General features: G+C 40.9%; 1 protein-coding gene across 2 annotated transcripts; it reads left to right on the top strand.

Annotated features, from left to right (window-relative positions):
• The first annotated feature begins 9,480 nt into the window (after nucleotides 1-9,480).
• hapln3 (hyaluronan and proteoglycan link protein 3) lies at nucleotides 9,481-16,528 on the top strand. 2 transcript variants are annotated; one of them, XM_080437071.1, is made up of 5 exons: nucleotides 9,481-9,584; nucleotides 11,012-11,184; nucleotides 12,846-13,259; nucleotides 14,065-14,367; nucleotides 14,856-16,528. In XM_080437071.1, the coding sequence occupies exons 2-5, from the start codon at nucleotides 11,046-11,048 to the stop codon at nucleotides 15,131-15,133; spliced, it is 1,134 nt and encodes a 377-aa protein (XP_080293197.1). In that variant the 5' UTR covers nucleotides 9,481-9,584; nucleotides 11,012-11,045; the 3' UTR covers nucleotides 15,134-16,528. The 2 variants fall into 2 exon arrangements, with proteins under 2 accessions (XP_080293197.1, XP_080293198.1); XM_080437072.1 differs by having other exon boundaries at nucleotides 11,009-11,184.
• Nucleotides 16,529-16,888: the final 360 nt, after the last annotated feature.

Here is a 16,888-nt window from a genome sequence, read left to right as displayed (position 1 = left end):
AATAAAGTCTGTCAAAATGTATAAAAATGAGTCTGTGCAGGACCAAAAAAAAGAGAGTGGAAAGCAGAAACGTGTTGTGCCCACAAGGCAGGAAGCGAGAGACACCATGGTTGTCTCTGCAGGAAGGATTCTCTCCTGGAAAACAGCAGCTATTTTAGAGCAAATATGTCCCGACAACGACAAAACTTCCAAGAATAATCACCTCCAATAGAGAGAGACAGGAAAACATGTGTTATTTCTCCCAAGGCGAATGTGGGGGAAACATTTTACATTTGACATTTGGCCAGACAATCTCACATGTTGTCATGTGATTGTGTGTCGTTTGCAGTGGTAAACACTAACGAAGTACATTTACTTGAGTACTGTTCTGAAGTATATTTTTTGATTATCTGTACTTAACTGAGTATTTGTATCTTTGGATACTTACTTCAAAGACAAATATTGTACTTTTCACTCCACTACATTTCTAGAAAGGGAATAATAGCGTCGAGTTGATGTGAGCTCGTAGATCTGCTAATTTCACAAATTTTACGTTTCAGGAAATGGGGGGTATACATTTTTAAACAGCAATGCATTGATATTAAAAAGAAAATGTACTTTGTAATTTGTACTTTTGAATATCAAAGTAGCCTATTTTTAAAAGCAAGTACTCCAGTACTTAACTCAAATACAAATTTTACTGAGCAACTTGTAATTGAGTAATGTTTTACCAGGAGTGTTTATATTTGGACTCAATTACTGGGATTGGGTGCTTTGTCCACCACTGGTCGTTTGTTTCATGATCAACTTCCCTGTTTGCTCCATTTTATGTTTCGTTTGTGAGAAAAAGAAAGAAAGCTTCTTTGTCATTATGACTCATTTAGTGTCCTAACTCCATCGTCAACCCTTAATTTTCCTCTGACATCTGCCTTTTTAATGGAAGCAAACTCTCTAATCAGGAATACACACACACACACACACACACACACACACACACACACACACACACACACACACACACACACACACACACACACACACACACACACACACACACACACAGGTTTGTATTACTATACTTGTCAGGATATAAAAAAATTAGGACGGCATCGATAGTAGTTGAAGATAGACGAAAAATAACAGATCTGCGAAACAAACAAAAAAATGAGGACCAGGAAAATTGTCCTCACATTGTCTGCTTCTGAAATTGTGCTATACTTGTGGGGACATTTGGTCCTCATAAGTATAGTAATACACACACACACACACACACACACACACACACACACACACACACACACACACACACACACACACACACACACACACACACACACACACACACACACACACACACACACACACACACACACGCGCGCGCACACACACACACACACACACACACACACACACACACACACATCCTATTTCTCTTTATCTCTCACGATTCATCAAACAGACACCATTAAACAAACACACAAAAATAACTGCACAAATTGAAGTTTCTCACACAAGCAGAAACATGCACGTGCACCTATGGTCACTCACGAACGCACGCACGCACGCACGCACGCACACACACACACACACACACACACACACACACACACACACACACACACACACACACACACACACACACACACACACACACACACACACACACACACACACACACACACACACACACACACATACACACTGGCCCTCATCTCTTCTCCTTTCATGTGTTGTCATGGTGTCTGGTCCAGTCCAGGCTATGTAGGTCCTGAGTTCTGCAGGCAGCAGAAATTACAGCCCTCCACCCCAGCGTTCACAGGCCAGGCTGGTATTTGGGGCCCCAGGCCAAAGGCTTTCATCTGAGGGGGGAGCTCTTCAAACATACTGGGAGATAATGGCTGATGAGAGAGACAGAGGAGGAGGTAAGTGGTTGGGGGGGAGAGACGGGTGGAGGGTTTGCAGGGTCAAAGAGATGATAGAAGTGTAAACCTTATCTTTTTATTTGGCCTTCTTTCTCTCCTATTTATCATTAATCTCTCCAGTAAAATGAAACATTGATAACAATTTAAACGTCTTCTTAACCACATGAGCCCTATTAGCATCCCTAATCTTTGGGCGAACATTCAGCGAAAATAGCTAAGCAACACGTTGCAACGCTAGCTAGGTGCTGTGAGCTTGTAGATCGGTGAGGAGATTTGGTGTAGGCTACAGGGAAAGAGGAGGGTGCCACGGGTGAGAACCCTGGGGCAGGGGTTTTCAATGTTTTGCAGGCCAAGCAACTTTAGCTGAGAGACAAAGCGGGGACCACCACTACATATATAAAATTGTGTTGCATATTCAAGCCTTTTTTCTTTACTTACTTTTTGAAAGCCTTCATAAGACATTTTCACCTTTAGCTCATCAATGTCTGTTAACCATTGAGAGATTTGAGACTAGCTTGGAAGTATTCCATAGGTTCTTCTTATGGATTGCCTCCAAGTACTGCTGCAACTTTGATGGCTTCATTTTCATTCATTTATTCAAACCTTTATTTATTCTCGAAAGACATTGTCGTCGAGATACATGCAGTGCAATTTCATTTTCATATAAATGTTCACATCAATGATAAAACTAAACAAAACAGAAACTTTCCCCTATCGTGTGATACAACACAAGTTTAAAAGCAGTTGCAGGCACTTGTGGGTAGGTCTGCAATCAAAGATTTAAATTGACCATATGTTATGGGAGAACAGATCTTTAATTTAAGCTGTAGGTCATTCCAAGTGGTTGGGGCACTAAAACAAACGGCTGTTTTCCCCAGTTCAGTGTTTACTTTGGGGACCTTTAGTCTGAGCCAGTCACTGGAGCGTGTCCTATATGTTGCAGGATTCCAATCCAGCAGAGATTTCATATACAATGGTAAAGTCCCATCAATTGCCTTAAAAATAAACAGGTACCAGTGTTTGTTTCGCTTGTCGGCCAAGGAAGGCCAACCCACAATGATAAACTGTATCCAAGGGCTTGAGAACAGAAGGAGCAGCATTCCCATAAATTGACATCTCCATAGTCCAACACAAGACAGATTGTTTCAATAACCCTTTTCCTACATGTCATTGGGAAACTAGCTCTGTTCCTGTAAAGAAAGCCAATCTTTTGCTTTGGTTTACAGGCAAGATTGTCTATGTGGCATTTAAATGTGAATTTGTCATCAAGCCATATTCAAAGTTACTTGTATTCAGCAACCCTGTCTATATTGGATCCATTTGAGGTAGTAATGCCCTAGAAAATAGCATGAATTTAGTTTTGCCTGCATTAAGTACAATTGTATCCTGAAGTGCATTAAATTGCATTTGCATTTGACAGCACAGTGTTGTGCAAATTAATGTTTGTTTTTGTTGGTTTGTTTACACATTAACGTTGCTAATAATATGTTGTATTCATGTTATTTATTTCAAAACATTTTTTGAAATAGATAAATAAATAAAAATACACCACACAAACATTTCGCAAACATTTAACCCTGTTGTAACTCTGAAGTCCCATGATGCCTAGGGGTCTGGGTCAACTAGGGTTTAAGTGGTGTCAAACTCCGCTTGTCTGTGTTCTTCCCATGGGTTTAGCTGGGCTAAGGGTTCCAATTAGGTGCTTTGGGAGCACCTGGCCAGTGCTCCCAGGGTATTATAAAAAAAGTGGGTGCCCGCCATTTTAATCCTTTCTCTCCCCCAGATGACAGCACTTTCTTTTTGTTCCGGTTTAGTTTACACACTCTACAACACTCCACATACATTGGTCATCCTTTTGCTGACACCACTGATTTTACTGACCTACACACTCCATACTTTTTGTATGTTTCATTTTTTTCCTCCATTTTTCGGCCGGGTTGTAACAGTGGTTAAAGAGACATTTTACCTGTTTTGAGCCTGTTCTTTTGACCATTGTCCAAATCAAATGCTGTAATCAAGTCTCCTCTTATTAGCCAAAAGAAGGTTTCATGCTAGTTCTTTGTCTATAAGATCATAGCATCAGTGTCCTGTTAGTTATTAGCAATGCTTGACCAGGTCAAGCTGCTGAGAGATTTTCTCTCTTGGGGATTGAATATTCTTCCATAAGTAATCATAATAATCTAATAGAAGTGTTTGATAGGAATTTTATCATTTGCATTTGATTACAACATTATTTTAAAGTCAAAAGGTTTATGATTAACAACCAATGAGATCATCTGATAAACTTCTTAAACCTTCATTTTAGTTGAAAAATAGTGATTTTAAGTGATTTTAACCACTTGGTCGCACTTTTGTTTTATAAATTAATACACATTTTTTGAAGATTTATTAAACTTAAATAAAACTATTTTATTCATATATATTTTTTTACCTATAGACATGCCCACATTGTGATGTGAATTTGGTTAAATCAACAAATGTGACCACAGGTAGCCAAACATCACAACACATTTTAAACACGATTTCAGATGAGAAGGTATACATCCTAAATATTTGCCCTTGTAGAAGAGCAGAAGGAATGGAGCTCGCAGAGGTTCTTTAGGGAAGGAAAGAGGGGTGTTGTGTGTGTGTGCGCGAGCGAGTGCGTGCATGCGTGTGCGTGCGTGCGCGCGTGTGTGTGTGTGTGTGTTGAGGGGTGAGGGGTGAGGGTAGCGAGGAAGTAAAGAGCCTGTAGAAGATAAGAACATCAAGAGGAAGAGAGAGAGAGAGAGAGAGAGAGAGAGAGAGAGAGAGAGAGAGAGAGAGAGAGAGAGAGAGGATGAACGGGATATTTGACATTGTAGAGTTTTGTTGAGCACTCTGACTTCCACTTTGTTCCAAAACATGATATTCAACTGAAAATGTTACATGTATTACTTACATGTAGTGTTCAAAAGTTGTATTTTAGAACCTTCAACTGCATAACGGTATCATTTTAAACCAACCCAGGATGTATTTTAGAACCTTCAACTGCATAACGGTATCATTTTAAACCAACCCAGGATGTATTTTAGAACCTTCAACTGCATAACGGTATCATTTTAAACCAACCCAGGATGTATTTTAGAACCTTCAACTGCATAACGGTATCATTTTAAACCAACCCAGGATGTATTTTAGAACCTTCAACTGCATAACGGTATCATTTTAAACCAACCCAGGATGTATTTTAGAACCTTCAACTGCATAACGGTATCATTTTAAACCAACCCAGGATGTATTTTAGAACCTTCAACTGCATAACGGTATCATTTTAAACCAACCCAGGATGTATTTTAGAACCTTCAACTGCATAACGGTATCATTTTAAACCAACCCAGGATGTATTTTAGAACCTTCAACTGTATAACGTTGTCATTATAAACACTGAATCCATGAACATCTAACATGACGTTCCACAGTGGACTGATCCCAGTTCCTCTCTGTCATTCAAGCTCATTATGGGACTTTGACCCTTGACCTTTGCATTTCTTACTAGTTGCTTCTAATGTTAGCAGTCTGGTTGTTGAAGTTCATTGCTGCCGTTATAGATTGTTATCCATCATAGACAGTGATGGAAGAGATACACAGATTTTGTTTTTGAAGCAACACCACAATGTAGACTCTGTCCTGCATTCAAAATAGTAAAAGTACAAAAAGTACCACAGCTAAAGTTCATTACGCAGTATGGCCCATTTCACAATCACATTATTGGACTCTAAATGGGTTTATCACTTTAATATTGCAGCTGATAAAGTTGGGACTGTTTTAAATTACTTTATTTGCTGCTGGGTAGATTAACCTGTAATAATACATAATCATGTCAAGCGACACTATGTGAATTATTTTAATGAATACAATTTAATTTTGTCCAATCTGTGTGGTAGAGTATGTTAATACAATGTAACTTATACAATTGGGGTGTTTGTATTTTGTCTTCCCGCTCTTCTATTGAGACATTTAGATCTGTGGTTCCCATGACTTTTTAACTCGAGAGTAATTTGTCTCCCTGTGACTCATATAGTGAAAATACAGTAGCAGATCTACAAGCTCACAACGCGATGCGAGGCGTTGTGTGCTTGTTGATCAGCTATTTTCACTACTTAACCATTCGTTTTCTAATTTATGGAATTTCTTCGATTTTTGGCATTTATTCATAAACTTATTTAGAAAAAAAAATTTGTTTTATTTTTGGGGAAAGATATACATCTTTTTTAAATACTTAAAAACAAAATGTAGGAAATGAAAAAAATAAAGGGGATATTTACTCGTGACTCACAAATGGGTGGGAACCACTGATTTAGATCATGTCAAAGGTCATGTCTCACCTAGACACACAGGATCTGACAAAAAATCTGATGGTCAAGATTCTATGAATCCCCTGAGCAAGCAGGCAGGCTCTATTAGCTCAATAGCAGGAAACCGGGTTCAAATCCGGGGTAGAAGAGGAAAGTGCAAAGTTGTCTAGCTTTAATGTATGTTTTGTGTTGTTAAGAATCTAAATACGCAATGTAACCAAACTAAAGCATAATTGTAGTGGGGTAAAAAGTGAAATATTTGCCTCTGAGATGTAGAGGGGTAGAGGTATAAATTATCAAAAAAGAAGTGCCTCTAAATTGTAATTAAGTTACAGTACTTGAGTAAATGTATTACATTCCACCACTGGTCATAAAAAAGGGAAGCAGCAAAAATACCTACTAAAAATGTCTTTGTGGAACATTCCTGGATGAGCATCCGTTATCAGCTGATCTGGGGTAAGCTGCTGACAACCTGGCTATTTTCCGAGGGCTCCAGGCAGCTTTTTCCTTTCCTCCTCCACCCCCCTCTCATCCCATTGTTGGGTAGTGGGTTGGTGTGTGTGTGTGTGTGTGTCTGTGTGTGTGTCAGCTGTCTGTCAGACTGCAGAATAACAGAGGGTCGCCCACACAGGAACTGAATCTGAAATACACTCTCACGGACGGGCTCTGCTGCGTGACCGGACACTTTGTGGTGCTGGGTCTTCTGGGGAGGTGGAGGTGAGCACAGTGTGTGTGTGTGTGTGTGTGTGTGTGTGTGTGTGTGTGTGTGTGTGTGTGTGTGTGTGTGTGTGTGTGTGTGTGTGTGTGTGTGTGTGTGTGTGTGTGTGTGTGTGTGTGTGTGTGTGTGTGTGTGTGTGTGTGTGTGTGTGAAGAGAGAGAGAGAGAGAGAGAGAGAGAGAGAGAGAGACAGCGAGGAACATGGAGCTGTGTTGTGTTTATGTTCATATCAGGAGACAGGAAGGCAGAGTGAGGGTATTGTGTCTGTGTAAACGGTAAATGCAGTGTTGAGTGTGTGACAGAAATAGAGTGTGTATAAATATGTGTGTAATAACTAGTGTATGAGAATGGCGAGTCACCACTGCACACTATTCATGTGTGTACACAACCATACAAATTACCATGCATGTGTGTGTGTGTGTGTGTGTGTGTGTGTGTGTGTGTGTGAATATTCATACAAGGGCTACGGCCTACATGTTATCCCCTCATCATGCCAGATAGACAGACAGACAGACAGACAGACAGCGGGCTAGTACTTATTGCAGTCACTGAAAACAGATTCGTAGTTAATTAAATAAACCCTTCATTGTGTGTGTGTGTGTGTGTGTGTGTGTGTGTGTGTGTGTGTGTGTGTGTGTGTGTGTGTGTGTGTGTGTGTGTGTGTGTGTGTGTGTGTGTGTGTGCTGTGCGTGTGCGTGTGCGTGTGCGCATGTGCGTGTGTGTGTGTGTGTGTGTGTGTGTGTTGGGGTTGGCCCCAGTAGAAACATGGTATTGTCTGCACTTTTCCAGCTGAACTGCTGTTCTTTCAGCTCCTGGCTGTAATATGAGTTGGTGCAGTAATATTGACAGTGTTATTTGAGGCCAGGCAGTGGAATATGCTTAATAAGTCTTAACATACCAGAAATACACATACTGGCACAGTTAACCCCTGACTCTCACAGCAGGCTTGCTGGAAGTCAAATGGAATTTGGTATAAAATTTTCTTTCCAGAAATGCTCTAGGCCTATTACTTAGATGGTGAATGATATGCTGTTCTGTCTTTAATATTAATATCATGACTGGCGCTTTGCCCATGGTATCATAATTTGATGCCTGCTTACTTATATGCTAACTGCAGATGTTTTACTGTTGATAGATTAATATATTTGTAATTGTGCACTGTAGATTGATAGTACATATTTTCCATACGGTCGGTCGGTCGGTCGGTCGGTCGGTCGGTATTTTAGAACCTTCAACTGCATAACGTTATCAGTATAAACACTGAATCCATGAACATCTAACATGACGTTCCACAGTGGACTGATCCCAGTTCCTCTAGTTGGATCCCAGTTGCTTCTAATGTTAGCAGTCTGGTTATTGAAGTTCATTGCTGCCATTATAGATTGTTATCCATCATAGACAGTGATGGAAGAGATACACAGATTTTGTTTTTGAAGCAACACCACAATGTAGAAATACTCTGTCCTGCATTCAAAATAGTAAAAGTACAAAGACATCAAATACCACAGCTTGATCCATTGAATTTATTCATTCAGTAACCTATAGTTTCAGTTATGCTGCAGACAAATTTACTATAGGCTACAGAAGGCTAATTGTTATTTTTTTCTTTCACTCTTCACTATTTGCACACTTGATTTCAAGTCTTATGTGAACCATAATTAATAACATTATTTCAAAAATAATTCCACAAGTTCTGAATTCTAAATCTCAGATGAATTGTGTTTTAGAATGATAGAGGTCACAGTGAGGCCATGGTGGTGATTGCATCAGCTCTAAAGCAGTCATAAAAATGCACCTGAGTTGTAGAATATTAACAACAGAACTTCTCATTGCATTTTTGTGAAAAGAAGCAAAACAATATTGAATTGTCTGTGCCGGACACACTGTGCCGGACACACTGTGCTGTACACAAATGTATTTATGCCAAACGTGTTTACCAGTGGTGGAAAAAGTACTCAAATATTGACTTAAGTAAAAGTATCAATACTGCAATGCAGAAATACTCTGTTACAGGTTAAAGTCCGGTATTAAAAATGTACTTGAGTAAAAGTACAAAAGTATTGGCATTAAAATGTACTTAAAGCACCAAAAGTAAAAGTACTCATTATGCAGAATGTCCCATTTCACAAGTGTTCAAAATGTATACAAATATTTTGAAAATATCTGATCTACAAGCTCACAACACGTTGCTTTGACACATTGTGAGCTTGTAGATCAGCTATTTTCAAATAGCCGAAGTATATAGGGATAAAGTGGTTAATGCATGTTTTGTAACAATCAAAATCTACAAAGTAACTAGTAACTAAATGTAGTGGAGTTAAAGTAGGCTACAATAGCAGAAGTAGAAGTAAAAGTACTCAAAATGTAAAATAATCCAATGAAGTAGAAATTCCTCAAATGTGTACTTTAGGACAGCACTTGAGTAAATGTACTTTAAGTTGCTTTCCACCACATGGTGTTTACGTTGAATAAACTGTGTGACGTCACTTTTACGACTGTCACTTCAGAAGGGATGCCTCGGAGCGGTGACGTCACTCCAGCTCTGACTCGCCCAGATAGTTCTCGATGAGGAGGTTTCTCTCATCTTCTCATCAGACACAAACACATCATGAATTAAAGCGACGCGGGGCGGAGATCACAGCGTATATCCGTGAGTTATACCTCTAATAATGACTTATTGTGTGTGTGCGTGTGGACTTATTGAGACTCTTTCAGCTGAGGGGATGATAACAGTTATATGCGCATTAAACAAATGAGAATGAAAACAGGGCTAAAATTTGATTTAGTATTCTGGCGTAGTAAAAATATCCGAAACGTTTGTTTTCTTTACAAATCATCACAGAACTGTATTCATTGGTTTGACCACCAAAATGCTAGATCATTCATTTTCCCCATTAAGTGCGTTTTACAATTAAATTAAATGATTTAAAGTTCCTAGAGTAATTTAACTTTCCTTCGACGTATTTTTGGTTTAATTTAGCCCTTTGATTTGGTAATGAAGCTACATCTAATTCCAATGAAACAAATGAAATTGCTTTGAAGTTTTCTCCCCCCTGCTCTATTATGTTTGAAATGATCATTTTGGAGATTGGAACCAAAATGAATTGTGTTAACCTGTCTTCTGATCATGACGTGTTCTGTTGATGGTGCCACTGCTACCAAGGTGATGTCACTTTAAGAATGACCAGCGCTATTTATCAAAGCAACAACAGGAGGCATATCATAATATTATGACACTTGGAGCTGCTCGATCACTCACATGCACACATTTCTGGAGATGTTTCAGTTCTAGAAAAGATAATGTGCATCTAAATTAAGACTTAAATGATACTCAAACAGTAAACCCATGGTGTAAAGTTACTATGGACATTTACTTAAGTACTCAATTTAGAGGTATTTTTTACTTTCTTCAGTGTTTCCAATTTTCTATACTTTTTCTTCTACTCCACTACATCTCAGAGGCAAATATTGTACTTTTAGTCCACTAGAATTATTTGACAGCTTTAGTTACTAGTTACTTTGTAGATTTAGATTATTTTTTACAAAACACACATTAACCACTTCAGCCCTATAGACATTTCGGCCATTTGAAAATAGCCTATCTAAAGCTCACATTGCATTGCGATGTGATGCATTTGTGAGCTTGTAGATCTGTGAGCTTGTAGATCTGCTATTTTCAAAAGACTTTAATACATTTTATACATTTGAAAACTTGTGAAATGGGACCTTCTGCATAATGAGTACTTTTACTTTTGGTACTTTAAGTACATTTTGATGCCATTGCCAATACTTGTATACTTTTACTCAAGTCAATTTTGAATTCCAGACTTTTACTTGCAGTATTGATACTTTTACTTAAGTAAGAAATGTGAGTACTTTTCCCACCACTGGGCATATCATATCACTTGGAGCTCAGCTCACTTGCATCTTCTGGAGATGTTTCAGTGCTAGTAAAGATAAAGTGCGTCTAAATTAAGATTTAAATTACACTCAAACCTTCTTCTCTGCAGTGCTGAGTCTGCTCTGTGTCTAATAATACTTGTCTTTTATCTCCTCCATGATGTTTATGTCCAGCAGCAGTAGAACAGTGTCAGAGCTTCACAGAACCACCATGATGCTCGGTCTACTGCGCCCTCTGCTGGCCGCGTGTCTGTACTTCATGCTGCCCTCCAGCAGCCAAGGAGTCCCAGCATACAGCAACGGCTTCTATTACCAGGACATCAGCAACAACCGCAACGGCAACGGAGAGAGTAAGTGTCTGTGTGTGTGTGTGTGTGTGTGTGTGTGTGTGTGTGTGTGTGTGTGTGTGTGTGTGTGTGTGTGTGTGTGTGTGTGCGCGCGCGTGCGTGCGCGTGCGTTTGTGTTTTGTGTGTTGGGGATGTTTTGGCTATTCATGTGTCTTTGAAGTGTGATCTCATGACTGCATGTCATGTGTGTGAGTGAGTGAGTGAGTGAGTGAGTGAGAACTCTGCAGGCGTGTGTGTGTGTGTGTGTGTGTGTGTGTGTGTGTGTGTGTGTGTGTGTGTGTGTGTGTGTGTGTGTGTGTGTGTGTGTGTGTGTGTGTGTGTGTGTGTGTGTGTGTGTGTGTGTGTGTGTGCCATACTACTCTGCTCATGGTTGTGTGTGTATATGAAAACACAGGTGTGAGCCAGCTGCTGTTCTATTCTACCTACAGGCAGACAGACATTTCTGTCCGCTTACTCACACAACCGGTCCAATGTGTTCATCTTCAGTGTAGACTGAGACTCTGTAACACTGTCTTTACAGGTCTCCCTAAAAAACTAAAACTATCATATGACTGCAGGTGATTCAGAACGCTGCTGCTGCTCGAGTTCCTACTAGTACCAAGGAAGTGGAGCATATCACTATAGTTCTTAGATCTTTACACTGGCTCCCTGTCTGTCAAATAATTTTTTTCAAAATACTGCTGTTGGTTTATATAGCATTGAATTATTTAGAGCCAAAATACATTTCTGACTATCCAGACCTCCCAGGTCATCTGGGAAAAGTCTGCAGTATCAGAACTAAACGTAGAGAAGCATCTTTCAGATTTTTATGCAACATATCTGGAACAAACTCCCATACAACTGCAGGTCTGCTGCAACTCTCAGTTCTTTTAAATGTGTGTGTGTGTGTGTGTGTGTGTGTGTGCGTGTGCGTGTGCGTGTGCGTGTGCGTGCGTGCGTGCGTGCGTGCGTGTGTGTGTGTGTGTGTGTGTGAGTGTGAGTGTGAGTGTGAGAGAGAGAGAGAGAGAGAGAGAGAGAGAGAGAGCGAGAGAGAGAGAGAGATGTCTTATATCCAAAATGAACAAGAGAGAAAATGTGTGCACATGTATGTATGTGTATGTCTATATTGGGACAATACATAACCTTTTTTAATATGGGATGAGTGCCAGCTGGAGGAAATTCATAAATGACCTCTGCTCCCCAATGAGCAAAAGGGTTTAAGTCAAGTAAGTCACAGTAGCAAGTAGCAACCATTACCCTTATGCAGCCTGTATTTTGAAAAGCACAATTTTCTGACTGCCATCATCTAGCTCTTTTCAGAGTTTGGATCCATGTGTCTTTTTATAGCAGCTCTGAGCCTGGTTCTGTTTACTGTTGATTACTGGTATCTGGGAAGTTAGTCTACTGTTCTACTGCTGCATCTACTGCAAGTCACTCTGTCAATGCCAGCTCAATGTGTTAATATTAATGTAAAAACTAACTGGTCCTGCTTTGGTAGCAGAATAATCTGTAGCCCCAAAAGCCCAAAATGTGTTTGGGTTTCCATGCATGAGACCTGGGTGAATCCAGCTGGTTACAGTGTGACAATCTGTGCTCTGATTTGATTTTACCTCTTTAATTCAGCCTTTTCATCTGATAAATCTATTACTGTATCCTCTCAACTCTGACTTTTGTTCCCTCTCCAGTCTACTTTAACGGGGTGCGTCTTCACGTGGAGTCCCCGGAGCCATCCGTCTCGGCCACCAGAGGGAGCAGTGTCACATTGCCCTGCCACTACCGCTACGAGCCCGAGCTCCACGCTCCCCGCAGGACCCGTGTCAAGTGGTCCTGGCTTCCCTCCAACGCCATCAATGGACAATCAATGGACAACGAACACATCCCCTCGGGCCTCACCAAGGAGACCGATGTGATGGTGGCCATGGGCAACCGACATCGCAGCTATGGCGATTTCCGGGGTCGCGTGCGTCTGCGCCGGTCGACGCCGGGCGACATGTCGCTGGTGATCAACGAGCTGAATGTCAACGACACTGGGCGGTACCGCTGTGAGGTCATCGATGGACTGGAGGATGAGAGTGTTACTGTGGAGCTGGAGATGCGAGGTGTGGGGTGTGGCATGGTGTTTATGTGTCTATCTACTGTATGCATTTGTGTGTGTTCTTAGATGGTTTGGTGGATGAGTGGAGAGAGGATTGTTTGTGTGTGTGGGTGAGTGGGTGTGGGTGGGTGTGGGTGTGTTTGTGTGTGGATGGAAGTAGCATCATTGGGTGAGGTGTGTCAGAGAGGAGACAGGAGTGTGCGAGGAAAGGGTTTGTGATTTGACAGGTCAAGTGGATAAATCAGTTGAGATAAGTTTCTCCATTGCAAAAGTGGGACAAATGTATGCACAACCCTGCCACATATTCTGAGCAGGTGTGTTCCTCATGGACATGCCATAAATGTAACCACATGACACCCTAGCATCCCTATTCTGGGGTGAACATTCGGCAAAAATAGCCGATCTACACGCTCACAGTGCGTCGTTGTAGATTGCCTTGTAAAAAAGGAGGGGGGCCTAGTACAGTATACTAGACCCATGGTTGACTCCGGTCAATTAAGTATATAGGGTTTAAGTGGCCTTAACAATGATGAATGACAATTGGAAGTAAGTACGTAAGTAGCCTTGGGAATCTTAATTCCTGAGCCATGTGGCCCATAGGGCAGGAACTTATCTCCTGTTTCTGTAGCGTGATACGGCTTGACAAGTACACCGCCTGGACACGACGCTAGTATGTCCCAGGGACTTACCCCAAATCCAACCCTTGATACTGACTGCCAAGCAGGGAGGTATTGGGTCACCATTTCACCACAAGGCCATACAAATACTGTATGTATTAATCACTTACAGTCTCTCCCTCCGCTCTACAGGGGTGGTATTTCCCTACTTTTCTCAGGAAGGACGCTATCACTTCAACTTCCTGGCGGCCCAGCAGGTGTGTGAGGAACAGGACGCCAAGCTGGCCACATTCGAGCAGCTGTTCTCTGCCTGGGAGGAGGGGCTAGACTGGTGTAATGCCGGCTGGTTGGCTGATGGCACGGTGCAGTATCCAATCACCACACCGCGGGAGGGCTGCGGGGGCGTGGATTTGGCCCCTGGTCTGAGGAGTTACGGGCAACGCCATCGACTCCTACATCGCTTTGATGCTTTCTGCTTCTCTGCCTCTATCAAGGGTCAGTGTGTGTGTGCGTGCGTGCGTGCGTGCGTGCGTGCGTGCGTGCGTGTGTGTGTGTGTGTGTGTGTGTGTGTGTGTGTGTGTGTGTGTGTGTGTGTGTGTGTGTGTGTGTGTGTGTGTGTGTGTGTGCGTGCGTGCGTGTGCGTGTGTGTGTGTGTGCGTGTGTGTGCGTGCGTGCGTGCGTGTGTGTGTGTGTGTGTGTGGGGGTGGGTGGGTGTTTGTGAATGATTATACAGTATCATAACAATATAACATAAACATTCCAATCATTATAATTTCCATCTGAAAATCTATTTCCATAACTCTTTACATCTAATATTATATCATTACTCAAACTTCTGTCTCTACATCAAGACATTTAAAAATAGAGGACCCTGTCTCTTAAAGTGCTGTTTTGTCAACCAAGAACAAAGTTTTCCTAATTGAAACTGCCACTGTCAATTATTTACAGTTTTTTTTCGTGTACCCTTTTGTCTTCTGCCTCAGGGACTGTGTACTTCTTAAAACACCCATCCAAGCTAAACTTCACGGAGGCAGGTCAGGCTTGCGCTAATGAGGGAAGCCATATTGCTAAAGTGGGTCAGCTCTATGCCGCCTGGAGGCTGATGGGGTTGGACCGCTGTGATGCCGGTTGGTTGGCTGACGGGAGCGTCCGTTATCCCATCGCCAGTGCTCGGGCTAACTGTGGGTCGTTGGAGCCGGGGGTACGGACCGTTGGTTTCCCACCTCAGAACCAGAAATTTGGCGTCTACTGCTACCATTAGAATTTGTGTTGAACATTGGTGAAGATGTGGAACAGACCTAGCCAGCCTTTTGCTACAGAACACTGATTTGAAGAGGTATGCTGATGGCTAGTGTTAGGTGTATCCTGGATCCAACTTGGCATTGGCAACTTTGCCAGTTCAGCCAGTTCAGCAAGAGTCAGAGAGTTTTATTGTCACATCACAGGTTTACAGGTGTAAATCAGATGGTGAAATTAATTTTTGTACAAGCTCCATCATTTCATTGTTGTTGTTTTTGTCTTTCTTTCCTGAAAACAACGAAATTGTGGAGCTTGCACAAACATGAATTTCACTCTCTGATTTTCACCTGTAAACCTGTGATGTGACATTAAAACGGATTCTCTGATGATCTTGTCTCCTAGCTAATGACTCATTTGAATTAATGTCTTTTCAATTCTTTAAAGCTTTATTCAAGAGGCCAGTGTTAGGTTTACCAGGTTAGGCCAACTAAAGTGAGTTAATTAAGCTTTAGGCATTTTGGTTATCTGTGAAGCAACTACTTTGAGTTTTGAATCATTCTGGTTGATGTTTTTCAACTTCCATGAAGACTGTGTTTTTTATGTACTTTACGTGTAGTGAATGTTATTACCAGATAACATATTTGAGCTGTTTATATCTGTGTGTAACTGTGTACAGCATATCTTTAAATGTAAGGATAAAAAGTCAATACTCATCAATCTAATCTCTAACACCCTCGGAATGAGGTTATGCAAAGTTGACTTTGTGGTCTACTGTTTCCAACTAAAGTATCCCTTCCAGTTCTCTTCAAATAATTTTAGACTTTGATAAAAATGCCGTTGGCAGTGAGTGTCAGCGACTGCTAGATGATTTCTGTATGAGCCATTTTTTACTAATGCACCAGCACTGGTACAACACCTCTATTAATGCCATTAGTTTGAGTATACACAGGTGATTAAGTTTCAGGGAAGGTGTTCAGACAGGAAAATCTTACCACTGTGTTAGACATTCTGACTGTCTTTCTTGATGTTCTGTGGCCATCTGTGTGATGTATAAGGATAACTCAGGCAATCTTGAACTTTTGAGGGAGAGCTAAATGTTGTGTTTGTTTCTACATTATGATTAGCTCTACTGTAGTAGTGAAACCAGACGGTCAAAATCACAATACTTTATGCATATGAGGGCACAGAGCATAAAACGGATTGATTTCATGTATTATATTACTCTTTCCTGTTCATGAAAGGTGGATGTAGTAATTTGTGAAGGTGTGTGAGTGTGTGTTATTCAGTGTAATGTCATTGTATTAAAAGTAAAACTAACCACCTTTCTGAATGCAGAAACACGATTTAGTTTGTAAACATTTCCTTTTTCTTATCTTTTTTTTTTTTTTTTACAATTTAATAAATATACGTTAAAATTTATTTTTTCCAATGTATGCTACATTTCATAAAATAATTACTTATCAGAAAATGGGGGAAAAGAACCTGTGCAGTTATTAGTCTTATTTCCCCCCTCAGTTCAGTATTTATAAAACACAGCCAGACTTAACCACTTTCACGTAACCTTTCTTTTTTTCCCAAATTAGCAAAAAGCTTCGGCTATTTTTGCTACTTTTGTGTGACACTGTAGAATGACGAAGTAGGGCATCAGTTTACTGGGGGAAAAATCTCTCAAAAGTTGAAATATGGAGTTCTTATGGGAATGCCAGGGCAGAGAGGTGAGAAGGTAGCGACTCATACAAAACGACTACTGTATATCACGCTGGTACTGTTAATACAG

This window comes from Gymnoscopelus braueri, assembly GCF_963280865.1.
Source record: "Gymnoscopelus braueri genome assembly, chromosome: 9".
Lineage (NCBI taxonomy): Eukaryota > Metazoa > Chordata > Actinopteri > Myctophiformes > Myctophidae > Gymnoscopelus > Gymnoscopelus braueri.
This window is presented reverse-complemented; position numbering and strand designations above follow the sequence as displayed.